The sequence below is a fragment of the Glycine max genome, chromosome 4, assembly GCF_000004515.6.
Source record: "Glycine max cultivar Williams 82 chromosome 4, Glycine_max_v4.0, whole genome shotgun sequence".
Lineage (NCBI taxonomy): Eukaryota > Viridiplantae > Streptophyta > Magnoliopsida > Fabales > Fabaceae > Glycine > Glycine max.
In genome coordinates, this window is record NC_016091.4 from 4,316,703 (window position 1) to 4,331,901 (window position 15,199).

At 34.2% G+C, this 15,199-nt stretch overlaps 1 protein-coding gene across 1 annotated transcript; it reads left to right on the forward strand.

Moving 5' to 3' along the window:
* Positions 1-395: 395 nt before the first annotated feature.
* LOC100809836 (protein ANTAGONIST OF LIKE HETEROCHROMATIN PROTEIN 1) lies at positions 396-2,238 on the forward strand. Its single transcript, XM_003522219.5, has one exon. It carries the CDS (start codon positions 640-642, stop codon positions 1,963-1,965), a length of 1,326 nt encoding a protein of 441 aa, XP_003522267.1. The 5' UTR covers positions 396-639; the 3' UTR covers positions 1,966-2,238.
* Positions 2,239-15,199: the final 12,961 nt, after the last annotated feature.

Consider the following 15,199-nt stretch of genomic DNA (forward strand, 5'->3'; position numbering starts at 1 on the left):
TATATATATATATATATATATATAATAGAAATTAATTAAAATATTTAAAGGGAGAACTTTGATATGTATAATGATTCTCCTGATTAAAACAAAATTTTGTCTACAGTAAAAAATACACGTAGTTTCTACTAAAAATATAGTTAAATTATTAATTTTTGCAATAATGTGCATTTGTTTAAAGGTCTAATGTGTATTTAAATGGATTGAAGTGTAAAATCTTTATAATATCAGGTATTAAAATCAAACTGAAAACAAAATAACGAGAACGACAATTATTGAAATTTTAAGCATATAGCTTAGTATGAAATATGAACGCATAAGCCACCGTAACGTACGTGGAACACATTAAAATCTTAATATATATACCTTCTTGCAATTAAGGTATCATCGACATGATTGAATTGGGGTCAATTACCACCTAGTACACAATATTAAATTCGATCGAAAACGATTTATGAAAGTTTTCAAATACCCGTTCACACCGGGGTTTATCCCACATTAAAAACGCGTGGTCGGAAAAGAGTAGCAAAAAGTATGTAGCTTCATTGTTTACACGAAGCCAAGGGCAAACCCAATCCAATAAACAACACTGTTCAGAGACCCGTGAGTCTTCGTCAGTTCCAATTCGTTACCGCGAAAATGAACGAACCCACGAGAAAATACCGCAAGAAGAACGAAGAAGGATCAAGATCAACCCAGAAGAATAACAAGAAGAAAGAACTAAAGAGCATCCTCACTTCGCTCTTGTTCGTGGATGCAGGAGAGAAAAATGAAGAACAACACAAGAAAAAGGAGGACTTGATGGACGGTTACTACAGCGAGGTGGAAGAATCCAATTACCCGAAAAAGAGAAAGAAACTCGCCGGCGGTGACTCGGGGAGTCTCCGGCGAGTCTGGGTGAAGGAACGTTCCGGAGCGTGGTGGGAGGAGTGTAACAAACCCGAATTTCCGGAACAAGAATTCAAAAAAGCCTTCAGAATGCGAAGGCTCACTTTTGAAGCAATTTGCGAGGAGCTGAATTCGGTGATTGCGAAGGAAGACACGACTTTGAGAAGCGCCATTCCGGTGAAGCAAAGGGTGGCGGTTTGCTTGTGGCGGTTGGCCACCGGCGACCCTCTGAGCGTGGTTTCCAGAAGATTCGGTTTGGGGATATCCACTTGCCACAAACTGGTTCTAGAGGTCTGCACTGCCATAAAGACAGTGCTTATGCCAAAGTACTTGCAATGGCCTAATGTCGTTGCCTTACGGGACATCAAGGGTGAGTTTGAGAACATTTCTGGGATTCCCAACGTTGTAGGGTCCATGCTCACTTCGCATGTTCCCATCATAGCTCCTAAGATGAACGTTTCTGCTTACTTCAACAAGAGGCAGACTGAGAGGAACCACAAGACTTCGTATTCCGTTACTGTTCAAGGTGTTGTTGACCATAGAGGGGTTTTCACTGATGTGTGCATTGGGTGGCCTGGTTCAATGGGTGATGATCAGGTTTTGGAAAAGTCAGCGCTTTTTCATAGGGCTAATAATGCGGGGCTTAATCTAAGTGGGGTTTGGGTTGTTGGGGGTTGTGGGTATCCTTTGTTGGATTGGGTTTTGGTGCCTTATACTCAGCAGAACCTCACTTGGACGCAGCATGCTTTCAATGAGAAGATTGGAGAGGTTCGGAGGGTTGCTAAGGGTGCGTTTGGGAGGTTGAAAGGAAGGTGGGGGTGCTTGCAGAAGAGGACTGAGGTGAAGCTCCAAGATTTGCCTTTTGTGCTTGGGGCTTGTTGTGTGTTGCATAATATATGTGAGTTGAAGAATGAGGAAATGGATCCTGAGTTGTTGGAGAATATTGATGATGATGGTGATTATGCTGAGGTGATGGAGCCAGAGGTTGCCTTCAGATCTGTTAGCTCCTTGAAGGCTAGGGATGCAATTGCGCATAACCTCTTGCACCATGGACTAGCTGGCACTTCTTTTGTTTGATTGGAATATGGAATTGAAAATTGAAGGTTGGGATTATGTATAATTAATTCTTTTGCTTGTTTTTATTTCTAGACATATGGTGATAGTATTCAGTCAAGGCATTCATCATTGTTTGTTGAAGGGGCTTTGTAACTAAAAGGTATATTCGCCCCTCCGACGATTATGTGGTTAATTGTAATAGTCGTCGGTGTCAGGTTTTATGTAAACATTCTGGGAATTGTAATATTCTAGTTCCTTTAACTATTCACGTGATGATATTTAGACATTTATAAATTACAAACATCCTATTAATACTTTTAATTTTTTTTTCTTATTGCATTATATCACCAATAAAATTAATAACTTAATTTTTCTCTCTTTCTATCTATCTTTCTAGAAGTGTTTACACCTAAAAGGTATCTAAGAATCATATTTTCCTTAACTATCCAAATGAGAGATTGTTAATGTTAGTTGATAAAATCATATCATTCTTTTATAACGATCCTTCAGTTGTATAATTTATGTCAGTGAGGACAGTGGTTAACCAAATCAGAATATTCTCTTGTTATATTGAAGCATCCCTTTACTTAAAACAAAATGAATGCGCCTTTTACATTAATTTCGGGAGCAAACAAAACATACACACCTTCCAGGTGCTTATGCTTAAATTAGAATCATTTTCGCAGTAGCTCCACTTTTTTGTATGCTTATCTTGACATTGTAAAGAAAAAGACCCGGTATAAATACAGAACAGTTTTTGCTTGTACCAAGTGATGCTAGTAGCTAATAGTACTTGTTTGATGCTCTACTAGTCCTAATCCATCTTTGCTTGTGTGTGTTTCTACTTACTTATTCAGAGATTAATTAATTCCTGAAAACCCATTAATTTAGTAATTATTACTTTAGGCAAAGTGCTATAGGTCCAAATTCCTAGACTAGAGTGGCAGAATTGAATAAACTGTTAAATAAGTGCCTTTGTACTCAAGCCTGTAAAGATTCTTTAGTTAAAAATATCGTTGGTGTACATGTATATGTAGTGAGTGGAACTTGAAAGAAACATGGAATTATGAATAATAGAAGGCGCAGATGGAAGAAATAGTGTGATTGTGGAGAAAAGAAGCGCATGGCATACACGTTGGTTTTGCATATTTAATTCATAGTTGACACGAAGCCAGCTTCATTAGTATAAATTATATATTTTTGTCGCGAGATATTGATAGTGGGCTAGGCGCTATTATAGGGATGGAAAGCTCTTTGCATTCACATTAACTTGACGTTGTGTAGCGCCCGAAAGGGAACAGAAAACACAAAAATGGAATAGCAAGGTGTGTGGTGATTGGACCACAACATTATTTAGAAAACTTAGCAGAAAGACTAATCAAGGGACACCTTTGTGATGTGAGTATCGTCGGTGCGCACACCTATTGTATTAATCAACTAGTTGATGGTAAAAACAAGTCTCTTTCACACGCACAACACTCTCAACCGAAACATTGTTTGTGGATTAGATAGATAGAGTCACTTTCAGGTTTAATTTCACAGGCAAGTTGGAAGATCTTGCTCCAGTAGTTGCTATAGTTCACACTCAACTTTCGTAAGAAGAAAAGTTCAAGGGATGCGATTGTTGAAACCATATTACTCTAATTTTGTTGAAAACCCTAGTTAAACAAGTGATAGGATTAAATTAAAGTATATAAGTGATAAATAATTTTCACTTTATAAATTATTTTTAGAAAGTTGAGTTCATCACTAATTCAAATTCTAAAATAAATTATTTTTGTGCTAATTGAGCGGTATTCATTAAATGATTTTAGTTAATATACAATGGTCCGTGGATGTCATGTTCTTAGAGCAATTTTAATGAGTTTCTCTTCCCATTTAACGAGCAGGTAACAATTTACGGAGTTTCTCTTCTCATTGAAAAGCAATTTAGTGAATACCATTTGCGTTGAATTGCTTAAAAAAGTAACCATTTCATTTATGCAATTGTGGGCTATATTAAAAAAATATAATAATATTATATTGATTTTAATTTATTGGTAAATTTATTTTTAAATAAAAGTTAACTGTTACACGTTGCACTGGTTGATATATTCGCACAAAAAATTAGTCATTTAAAATATAATTTTTTAATTTAATTGAAATATCCCATATATTTATTTACATTATTTAGTTTATTATGAAAATACCATTAGAATTAAATGGTTTAAATGATCCCCTTTTAATTGCATTGTCCTATAATAAGGATTAGTTTGGATCTTATAACAAAGATCAAAGGAAGTAGTACATTTTTAATGAATAAAAATTAAATTTAAATAAAGAAATACAACCATCATTCCATTCAACTGTTAAAAAAGAATTTGACTGCAAAACCGTATCCTTTGTAATTTTTACCGTTATTGACTCCTTTTGTAATTTTTACACGAATAACTATGTTTTTACAAATAGATGCGGCGGTAAAAAAAATGTAAATACTAATCACCCCTAAAATTTTGTGAAATTACACAAACAGATAAAGTTCAAATACCCCTAACATTTTCAGTGAACGCATGCGCCATTCAACGACCAGGCATATAAATTTGATTGCAAAACTGTATTAAAAAAAGTTCCGGACCTACTTAAAAGAAGAAAAAAATCAGGGACTTAATTAAACCTTTTTTTTTAGAGAGGATGTTTAAACTTCACCTTCGTCCTGGAAATCTCTTCTACAAATCTTTCATTATACTTCACTGGCGGATTAGTTCAACATTCCCCACTCTTTTGAATTTCTTGAAAGATAACATTAAAAAATTGTCACTTACCAAGTTACCATAATTCACCCTCAACAAATGTCCATTTCAACCCATTGCAATAGACCATGGTTTAAAACCACCAAGATTTCTGACGGAGATACAAAGCTTGTACTGTTCAAACAAAGATACAACTACTTTAAATACCACATCAACAGTGGTCGTCACATGAATAAGCTTCGTAGTTAGTTACCTGAACAAAAAATACAAAGTCATAATTAGGCCCAACCTACTACAAGGAAATATGACAAGAAAGATGTTTCTAGCAAGATTGCCAAACTTGAAGAGTTTACATGAATTTGTGGAGCATCATAAACTTGTAAGAATTTACCTTATACATAATATGATAATAGTATTTAAAAAACTATCATAGTATCCAAAATAATCTAATACCACCAGTTTCACAGATCTGTAATGGGAAAAGTTTAGAATATAAAGCAAACCACAAATCAATAATTTACAAATCACAAGATGTGTTGATATCTCAGAATGCATACTGAAACATAACAAATTCAAAATTAATGGACAAATTAACAAATCACAAGATGAGTTAAAAGCCCCCGAGATACAAACGGAACATAACTAATTCTTCACAAATCACAATGTTCAGAATTACTTAAAAAATTAAGATAATGGTGGGTGGATGCTAGGTTCACCTCATTGATGCTTGATCGATGATTCACCCTGGGACAATGAGCTATGATAATGATGGGTTCATTCACGATGAATTGGAATGGCTTGATCACTGGGTTTGTCGCAGAAAACTGTAATAGGTTATGGGTTCATTCAAACTAGGAGCCAGAGATATAGTTGTTGTGGGTTTGTTCATGCTAGGATACAGCTGTGATGGTGTTCATGAAACTCAAAAATTAGCTCGTGGAATCGTGTGTTTACAATTGTACCACGTAAGAAAATCAATTAGACTAGCATAAAACTCATTTCTTCAAAGACTTGGGTGGACTCACATGAAATCGTTCAAAATAGTAAGTTTATGAATAACTGAACTGTGCAAGACAGCTTAATATCCTCCCCGGCCCAAAACAACAGTGTTAATTCAGAGATCCAGAATGCAGTTGAAAGACTGCCTAATATCGTCTAGGGCTCTGCATCCCATCACTCATTATCTATGACTATGTTGTCAAACTCCAGAGTCTACCTGAAACTCATGAAGTGTCTGTAAAGTTTAAACTCAACCGATAGCAGTTTACCTTACGCAAAAAATAATATTTAAAAAACCTATCATAGTGTATCCAAACATATATTTAATCCAAAAACCAACTGTCCTGTAATGTGGATAACTTAAAATAAGCTAGAGGCAATCAATGAATCAAGAGCCAATAATTCACAAATTACAAGACACGTGATAAGAACAGAATACAAGAAGTTCAAACTTAAAAAACATAACAGGTTTGAAATTGAAAGAACAGAACACATACAGAATACAAGTTTGGAATAGACCTGGAGTTCACAATGGGTTAACGATGGGAGTGCTAACAACAGATTCATTTCATAATAGACTTGGCATTCACAACAGATTCATATAAGACTTTGGGTTTATGATGGGTTGAGTAATGATTGCTTTGATAAGTAGATATATATTTCTTATTCCATCCAACTATGTTGAAACTTTGGATGTGTATGACATACTATGGGGTAAGATAACAGAATGTGGAGAAAATATGAAAAATAACCCTATTCCTTCACTTACCCCAACTGCACCCCCTACTTCCATTCAGTCATCAGAAAAGCTCCCAAAAAAGAGTTCAACACTCTTTCTCACTCTAATCTCTCCTTTCCCCATTCCTTCTCTATCATTTTAAAAAATCTAAAGTATTTCACGATTCTGATACGAAATCAGAGTGTGGTAACGGAAGCAAACAACCAATAACGAAGGTACTAGGTACCACCCTTATTAGTCGAATTCTTTTAAGTATTTTTGGTATTTGTGTGTTTGGTTTTTTTACGAAAATCAGCAAGGAAAATAAGCAATATTAAACTACACCAATAGCTTAATACGAGATTAGCACTCAACACCAATTGAGCTAATCGGACTATTTTCAAGACGACGCTTGCAAATAATCGGGCGAAAATGTAAACACAATTTCTAATTGGACTGAATTGTTCTTGTTTTTTGAATAATCTGCAAATGATCAAATTACATCCATATATGGCCGAAAAACAGTAAGGCCTAATTAAACACAATAAAACTAGTAATAAAATGCAATTAATGACTTAATGCAATCAGCTCATGATATTCCTTTTCCATAATTAGTCACACGCCTATTTAAGGCCTTGAATGTCCCATTTATGCTTCTTTTGTAACCATCTTGGAAAGGTTTTGAATGGCTGAATTTTATTTGTCTTAACTGATGAAAATGCTTAAAATAGCCAAGTAATTAAACTCAGCCCTTGATGAGGATTCCAAACAGCCCCCACGCCATTAACTTCCCTTTGAATGTCACTTGTGTTGATTTTCAACTCCTCTTGGTCAATTTTCATACCATCCCCTCCCCCTTTGAAAGGAATTGCCCTCAATTCTTGAATACCATCATCATCTAAATACGGTGAGAGATCTCCAACATTGAAAGTAGCATGTACTCCATATTCTCCGGGCAAATCAATCTTGTATGCATTGTCATTGATCTTTGATATAACTTTGAAAGGACCATCCGCTCTAGGCATGAGCTTATTCTTTCTCTTGCTTGGGAATCTTTCTTTTCTCAAATGGACCCACACAAGATCACCTTCATTGAATAACTTAGGCTTCTTATTCTTGGACCTTTGCTTATAAACTTCATTCACGGCCTTGATTCTTTCTTGCACTTGATTATGTAGCTTGATCATTGCTTTGAGTTTGGCCTCGGCATCTGGATGAACTAACTCCTCTTTTGGCATAACTATCAAATCCAATGGCAAGTAAGGATTCACACCATAAACAACTTCAAAAGGAGAATGATTAGTAGCATATGTAGGGGACCGGTTGTAAGCAAATTCAGCATGGGCTAGCTTCAAGTCCCAATCCTTTTGAGTCTTACTAACCAAACCACGCAGCAAAGTACCAAGAGTTCTATTAGTCACCTCGGTTTGTCCATCGGTTTGAGGGTGATGGGAAGTACTAAACAGCAACTTAGTACCTACTTTCCTCCATAATGTGTTCCAAAAATAACTTAAAAACTTTAAATCACGATCGGAAACAATAGTTTTAGGAACTCCATGTAAACGCACAATCTCACGAAAGTACAAATCAGCAACATTACTAGCATCATCGGTTTTGTGACAAGCTACAAAGTGTGCCATCTTTGAAAACCTATCCACAACCACCATAATAGCATCTTTACCTCGCTGTGTTCGGGGCAAAGCCACAATGAAATCCATACTCACATCCATCCAAGGACCACTAGGCGTTGGCAAGGGAGTATACGCCCCTGGTTTGAAAGAACTCTTTGCCATGTGACAAGTAACACACCTGCTAATGACTTTTTGCACATCTCCTAACATCTTTGGCCAATGAAAGTGTTCCTTCAAAATCTCCAAGGTCTTTGTAATGCCAAAATGACCAGCCAAACCTCCACCATGAGCTTCACGAACTAGTAACTCACGAATTGAATGCCTTGGGATGCAAAGCTGATTCTCCTTGAATAAAAATCCATCTTGCACGATATACTTTCCAAATGCTTCATTCTCACAATTAGAGTATATTTCACCAAAATCCACATCTTCTTTATAATAATCTTTCAAAGTCTCAAAACCAAGTAAACGAGTTTCAAGAATTGAAATTAAAGCATACCTCCTTGAAAGTGCATCAGCCACCACATTACTCTTACCATCCTTGTATTTTGAAGAGAAATTAAAAGATTGAAGAAATTCAACCCATTTAGCATGCCTTGGACTCAACTTCTGCTGCCCATTGATATACTTCAATGACTCATGATCTGAATGCAATATAAAGTGATTAGAACGCAAATAATGATTCCAATGATCAAGAGCTCTCACAATGGCATAGAACTCTTTGTCATAGGTGCAATAGTTCAATCTGGCTCCTCCCAATTTCTCCGAGAAATAAGCTATAGGCCTTTTGTTTTGTATCAAAACAGCCCCAATGCCAACTCCACTAGCATCACATTCAACTTCAAATGGTTGAGTAAAATCGGGTAAAGCTAAAACAGGAGCTTCACAAAGCTTTAACTTAATCAATTCAAAAGCCTTTTGTGCTTGTTCATTCCACCCAAACGCACCCTTCTTCAAACATTCGGTCATAGGACTTGCTATAGTGCTAAAATTTTGGATAAAGCGTCGATAAAATGATGCAAGACCAAGGAAAGATCTCACCTCCGAAACTGTTGTAGGGCTCGGCCAAGTCTTGATAGCATCCACTTTTGTTTGATCAACGGATACTCCATCTTTAGACACCACATATCCAAGAAACACCACACTTTCAACCAAGAAATCACACTTTTCCCTCTTCCCATAGAGTTTTTGTGCTCTTAAGGTCTCAAATATTTGTTTCAAATGAGTGAAATGCTCCTCTATAGATTTGCTATACACCAATATGTCATCAAGATAAACAACAACAAACTTACCCAAAAAGGGCTTGAGTACTTCGTTCATGAGCCTCATAAAGGTGCTAGGTGCATTTGTGAGCCCAAATGGCATAACTAGCCATTCATATAGACCATGCTTAGTCTTGAATGCCGTCTTCCATTCATCACCTTCACGCATTCTGATTTGGTGATATCCACTCCTTAGATCAATTTTTGAGAAGATAACCGATCCATGTAACTCATCAAGCATATCATCTAGTCTTGGAATGGGAAAACGATATTTGATGGTTATGTTGTTCACTGCCCTACTATCAATACACATTCTCCATGAACCATCCTTCTTAGGAACCAACAATGTCGGAACAGCACATGGACTCATTGATTCACGCACATAACCCATGCTTATCAATTCTTCAATTTGCCGTTGCAACTCCTTTGTCTCCTCCGGATTACACCTATATGCAGCCTTGTTTGGTAATGGAACTCCCGGAATTAGATCAATTTGATGCTCAATCCCACGGATAGGTGGCAAACCCTTTGGTAGTTCACTTGGAAACACATCTTCATACTCACCCAAAACAGCCTCCAATTGTTGTTTAAAAGGAGTCTCTACATCGTCTTGTCTAGCACTCTTTGCAACCAACACGTAGACTAATTCACCATTATCAATAGCATCCTTCACTTCATTTTCAGTAGCAAACATAGTGAGACTAGGCTTTTTACCTCTTTTTGTAATCATGGAACGGACTTCATTTGATGCCATTGGTTTCAACACAATCCTCTTGCCATTGAAGTTCAATTCATGCTCATTGGACCTTCCTCTATGCGTCACATCCCTATCAAATTGCCAAGGGCGTCCCAAGAGTATGTGACTTGCATCCATAGGTACCACATCACACAAGATTTCATCAACATAAGATCCCATGGTTAATCCCACACGTGTCTGCCTTGTAACATTTATGCTACTTCCATTGTCTAACCAATGTAGCGCATAAGGCTTAGGATGTTTTGTTGTGAGCAATCCTAATTTAGACACCATTTCAGTTGAAGCCGCATTGGTACAACTACCTCCATCCACAATGATACTACACCACTTATCTTTCACTTGACCCTTAGTGTAGAAGATTTGATTTCTTTGATCTCCTTCCACGGGTACAGCCTTGACTTGCAAAGTTCTTAGCATCAAGGTATCATACATGGGAGGTCCATATACTTCTACCTCATCATCATCATCTTCAACAATTTCAACTCCATCACCTTCAATATTGCCACCAGATTCTTCTTCTTCCTTCATCAACTCATCACGCATGCTAATTGCTTCTCGGAGGGTCACAACTCGTTGATTAGGACAAGCCCTAGCAAAGTGTCCAAAGCCTTGACACTTGAAACACCTAACCTTTGACAGATTAGTCTCCTTGGCCGTGGCAATGGGTTGTTTAGGAGCGGCCTCACTTTGTTTCGGTTGATTCTCCATTGGTTTAGTGCTAGGGGCTGGATTTGCACTACCCGACACACCTCCCTTGGACCAACCACTAGAACTCGTGCACAAAGTGGTGAAATCTGTGTAGTTACATAGCTCAACAGCAAAAGCTATGTTCACAAAGTGGTGAAATCTGTGTAGTTACATAGCTCAACAGCAAAAGCTATGTTCTTATTCAGCCCACGAAGGAAACGGCTCATTTTTTGCTCTTCATTTTCCTCCACTTCACCCATTAGGCATAGGTTCTCAAACTCATCAATGTATTCAGTAACACTCATTTTGCCTTGCACCAAATCTGCAATCTTTTTATACAAATTCAGTCGGTGATTTGATGGTACATATCTCTTGCGCAACTTCTTCTTCAAGGACTCCCAAGAGTGGATTTTCTCCTTTCCATCTCGTGTCCTTCTAGCCTTCAATCCCTCATACCACAACGATGCACTTTTGCTAAGTTTCAGGATAGCATATTTGCAACGTTTCTCATCATCAAGATCCTTGAAGTCAAACATTTTATCAATCTTGCGCTCCCATTCTAGATAAACCTCCGGGTCTGCACTACCATTAAATTCAGGTAGTTCGGTGATTTTGAACTCATCCACGTTTGGACGTGGTTCACCCCTTCTAGGCCTCCATTGTTCATCTCTCATGTCAACGTTCCTTAAGGCTTCACGCAATTTGTCCATGAAATCATCACTGTTGAAATCCATTGTTGTCACGTAACACGGAATCAGAACCGTGCTCTGATGCCACTAATGATACGAAATAAGAGTGTGGTAACGGAAGCAAACAACCAATAACGAAGGTACTAGGTACCACCCTTATTAGTCGAATTCTTTTAAGTATTTTTGGTATTTGTGTGTTTGGTTTTTTTACGAAAATCAGCAAGGAAAATAAGCAATATTAAACTACACCAATAGCTTAATACGAGATTAGCACTCAACACCAATTGAGCTAATCGGACTATTTTCAAGACGACGCTTGCAAATAATCGGGCGAAAATGTAAACACAATTTCTAATTGGACTGAATTGTTCTTGTTTTTTGAATAATCTGCAAATGATCAAATTACATCCATATATGGCCGAAAAACAGTAAGGCCTAATTAAACACAATAAAACTAGTAATAAAATGCAATTAATGACTTAATGCAATCAGCTCATGATATTCCTTTTCCATAATTAGTCACACGCCTATTTAAGGCCTTGAATGTCCCATTTATGCTTCTTTTGTAACCATCTTGGAAAGGTTTTGAATTGCTGAATTTTATTTGTCTTAACTGATGAAAATGCTTAAAATAGCCAAGTAATTAAACTCAGCCCTTGATGAGGATTCCAAACAGCCCCCACGCCATTAACTTCCCTTTGATGTCACTTGTGTTGATTTTCAACTCCTCTTGGTCAATTTTCGTACCAGATTCTCAAACAGTTCTAAATGATTCGTTCTTTTTTCAAAGTCAGGTTTGCTGAATTTCTGCTATTAAGGGAAGGCAGGTTACTGGCCTTCAACAAATAGTTTAATTAAACGTGGTATGTAAACTTTCATAGATGCCTAATGATAGGAAAGAAAATGGTTGTCAACCCTCACTTGTTATATAACCCACAACATTTTGGAAAGAAATTTGTTGCACACATGAGGAGACAAAAAATTGTTGTGGTGAGTGGCCTTTTCAACTCTGGTGCATAATTGCAGTTAGTTGGAGCACAATGCTCACCACTTCAAGGGTGCATGGCTGTTTCAAGGGATTTGCCTTTTCTGACTTTGCTGTATACTACAGCTTTTCTAGTTTATTGTTTTTGGCTTCAATTTTAGAGGAAGTCTTTGCTTCCCCCTATTTGCATTTCCCATTTTTTTCTCTATGATTTAACATTGTTTTCTATCTAAAAAAAGGGATCATGAGAAAAATGCCCAAATTATACCCATGAAATGATCAATTGAGGCCCCTACCATAAATGATTTTATTTCTGTGACTACTTTTATCGGTTCAAAGTCCAGAAACTTGTAAGAGACAAACATGAATCCATTCTACAATGAGGGCAAGAATGGAACTAGAAGGCAACCACTAGATCATGCAACAAAAATAAGCAAACACAAAAGCGACATGATTATTGTCATTATTTTTCAGGTTAAAATTAATATTTTCGTAGAAAAATAAGTTAAAATTAATTTCTAAAATCATTATTTTTTGATAATATTTTTTTATTAATTGTGTATCAAACATTGAAATTATAGTTTCTCATTTTAACATTCATGAGAAATTAAAAAATTTCGTCTACCAGTGTGTAACTTGAGAGAGAAAAAAAAAACAGATGATGTAATGTGATAGGAAGAGAAATAAAGAAAAAAAAGAATTATTGATATAATATTTGAATTTTTTTATTGTTTAAATATAAATACTCCTTTCAAATTAAACTAGTATAGCTAAGTTATTTGAAAACGGTTAATGATTTTTAAAAGAAAATAAAAAATTGAGCAGGCTTATTTTTGTTTAAATGTGATTAATAAAATATAAAAAATAGGTAGTACTCTACGGTATTAAATAATTTGTGATAATTATAGTAAATTTTTTTATCAATTTTATAATGTTATCTACTTATAATTTATTGTATATAATAAATTTGTTAACTTTTATAATAATTACATTAAAATTATCTTAATAGTATTTTATGATTAAATAATGATGTAAAATCATTTTACACTTAAACATAATCATTAGACTCGTAAAATTAATGTTAATATTTGAGTTCGGAGAGAGAAATTCTTAATTTTTCATTCACTTGTATTTATTTTATAAAATTTAATTGTTATCAACATTTTTTCATTGAAATTTATTCAATTAAAGTTTTTTTTTTATCTTTTGTTTCTTCTAGAGGTCATCCGAATAAGATCCTTATGAACTTATTTCAAATAAGTTTTATAAGATTCAAATCCAAAATCACTAATTAAATTGAAACAATCCCACATTAATTCATTAATGCATTTGGTAGTTCAATTTTTTACTTTTTAAACACCCTTAATTTAAGAAAGATTCTAAAATATAAAAATTATGAATATCATTTAAATAAAAGTGTATTTAATAATTATAATAAAGCTTAAATATATTTTTTCAAATTTTTATCATTAAATTAAAATGTGATTATTTTAGATTTTTTAGTCTCGTAATTCTAGTCCTTAATCTGTAATCATTGTAGTCTCCAATAAGAACTACAAGTAGATTAACTAATCCTTCTAAAATTTTAATATGCTATTGTTTATTTAGTATGTTAATTCTATTAGTTAATCTATTTAAGTGACAAACAAAGTTGAACATACTAAATTTATTAAAAGAATTAACATACTAGATGACTTGTTAAAATTTCTAAAGAACTGAAATGAAACAAAAACGTTTGAAAGGACTAATTCTAAATTTTATATACTTTAGGGATAGAAAAAGCATACTTTATCCTATTTAAAATTCAAGTTGAGTGATTTATTTTTTTTAAAATAAAATAAAAGAGAGTAAGCGGCAGAGAACAAAAGAGACAGATAAAACAATATGTATGCGACAAACTTAACATGGTTTTTCCCACAAGAAAAGTAATGATAGGATCATACGATAATGCCAATAATCAATCCAAATTTCAATGTCTACGTTGGCATTGGAGCATTTGTATTATTGTAAAGGTGTATTGAGTTTGACACTTCAAACTCCTTATTGTAGTTTTTTTCATGATAAAAAAAATTATGCTAAGATTTTAAGGAATATAATTCAATTAATTAAACAATTTATATTAGTTATTCTTAATTCACTAATATCTAGTTAAATTTTTATGAATTTAAAAAAGGACACCAATATAATCTATATCAATTATTATACAATTAAATAACTTTATATCACATCATAATTTAATTAATCTAATCGTTGAACTATAATATATTAATATACATTATCTTGATTATTTATGTCAATTTTGATGAAAATTAAACATCAATAATAAGATTATCAAATGATTTATTTTAGCATAGTTTGAAAAAAAAATATTAAATTAATTTTGATCTATATAAAACACGTATTAAACGATTTACCATTAAAATAAAAATTGATAAATATGATTTACATGAAAGTATCATTATTCGATGTAATAGTAAGTCCTAAATAAAATTATTCAATTAAAAATTATTAAATAGTATAATGATAAGTTATGTTACATTAGTTTCATTTGATTTCCCATAAAAATATTAAAATATATTTTAGTTTTTTTAATGTTTTTTTATTATATTCAATTTAGTATTTTATGTTTTAAAAAATTAAATTTAATTTTTTTTATATATTTAAAGTGAGTTAAAATAGTCATCCTATCAATTTAAATTTAATGTCATTAATATTTTTAACATAATAACGACTACAAACTGTAACAAAAAACAATACTTCATTTTTCTAAAGATTTCTTTTAATGCTTTTTGTCCTCT

Excerpts from the sequence above, each read along its gene's own strand:
- LOC100809836 (XM_003522219.5), top strand. The coding sequence starts at position 640 with ATGAACGAACCCACGAGAAAATACCGCAAGAAGAACGAAGAAGGATCA.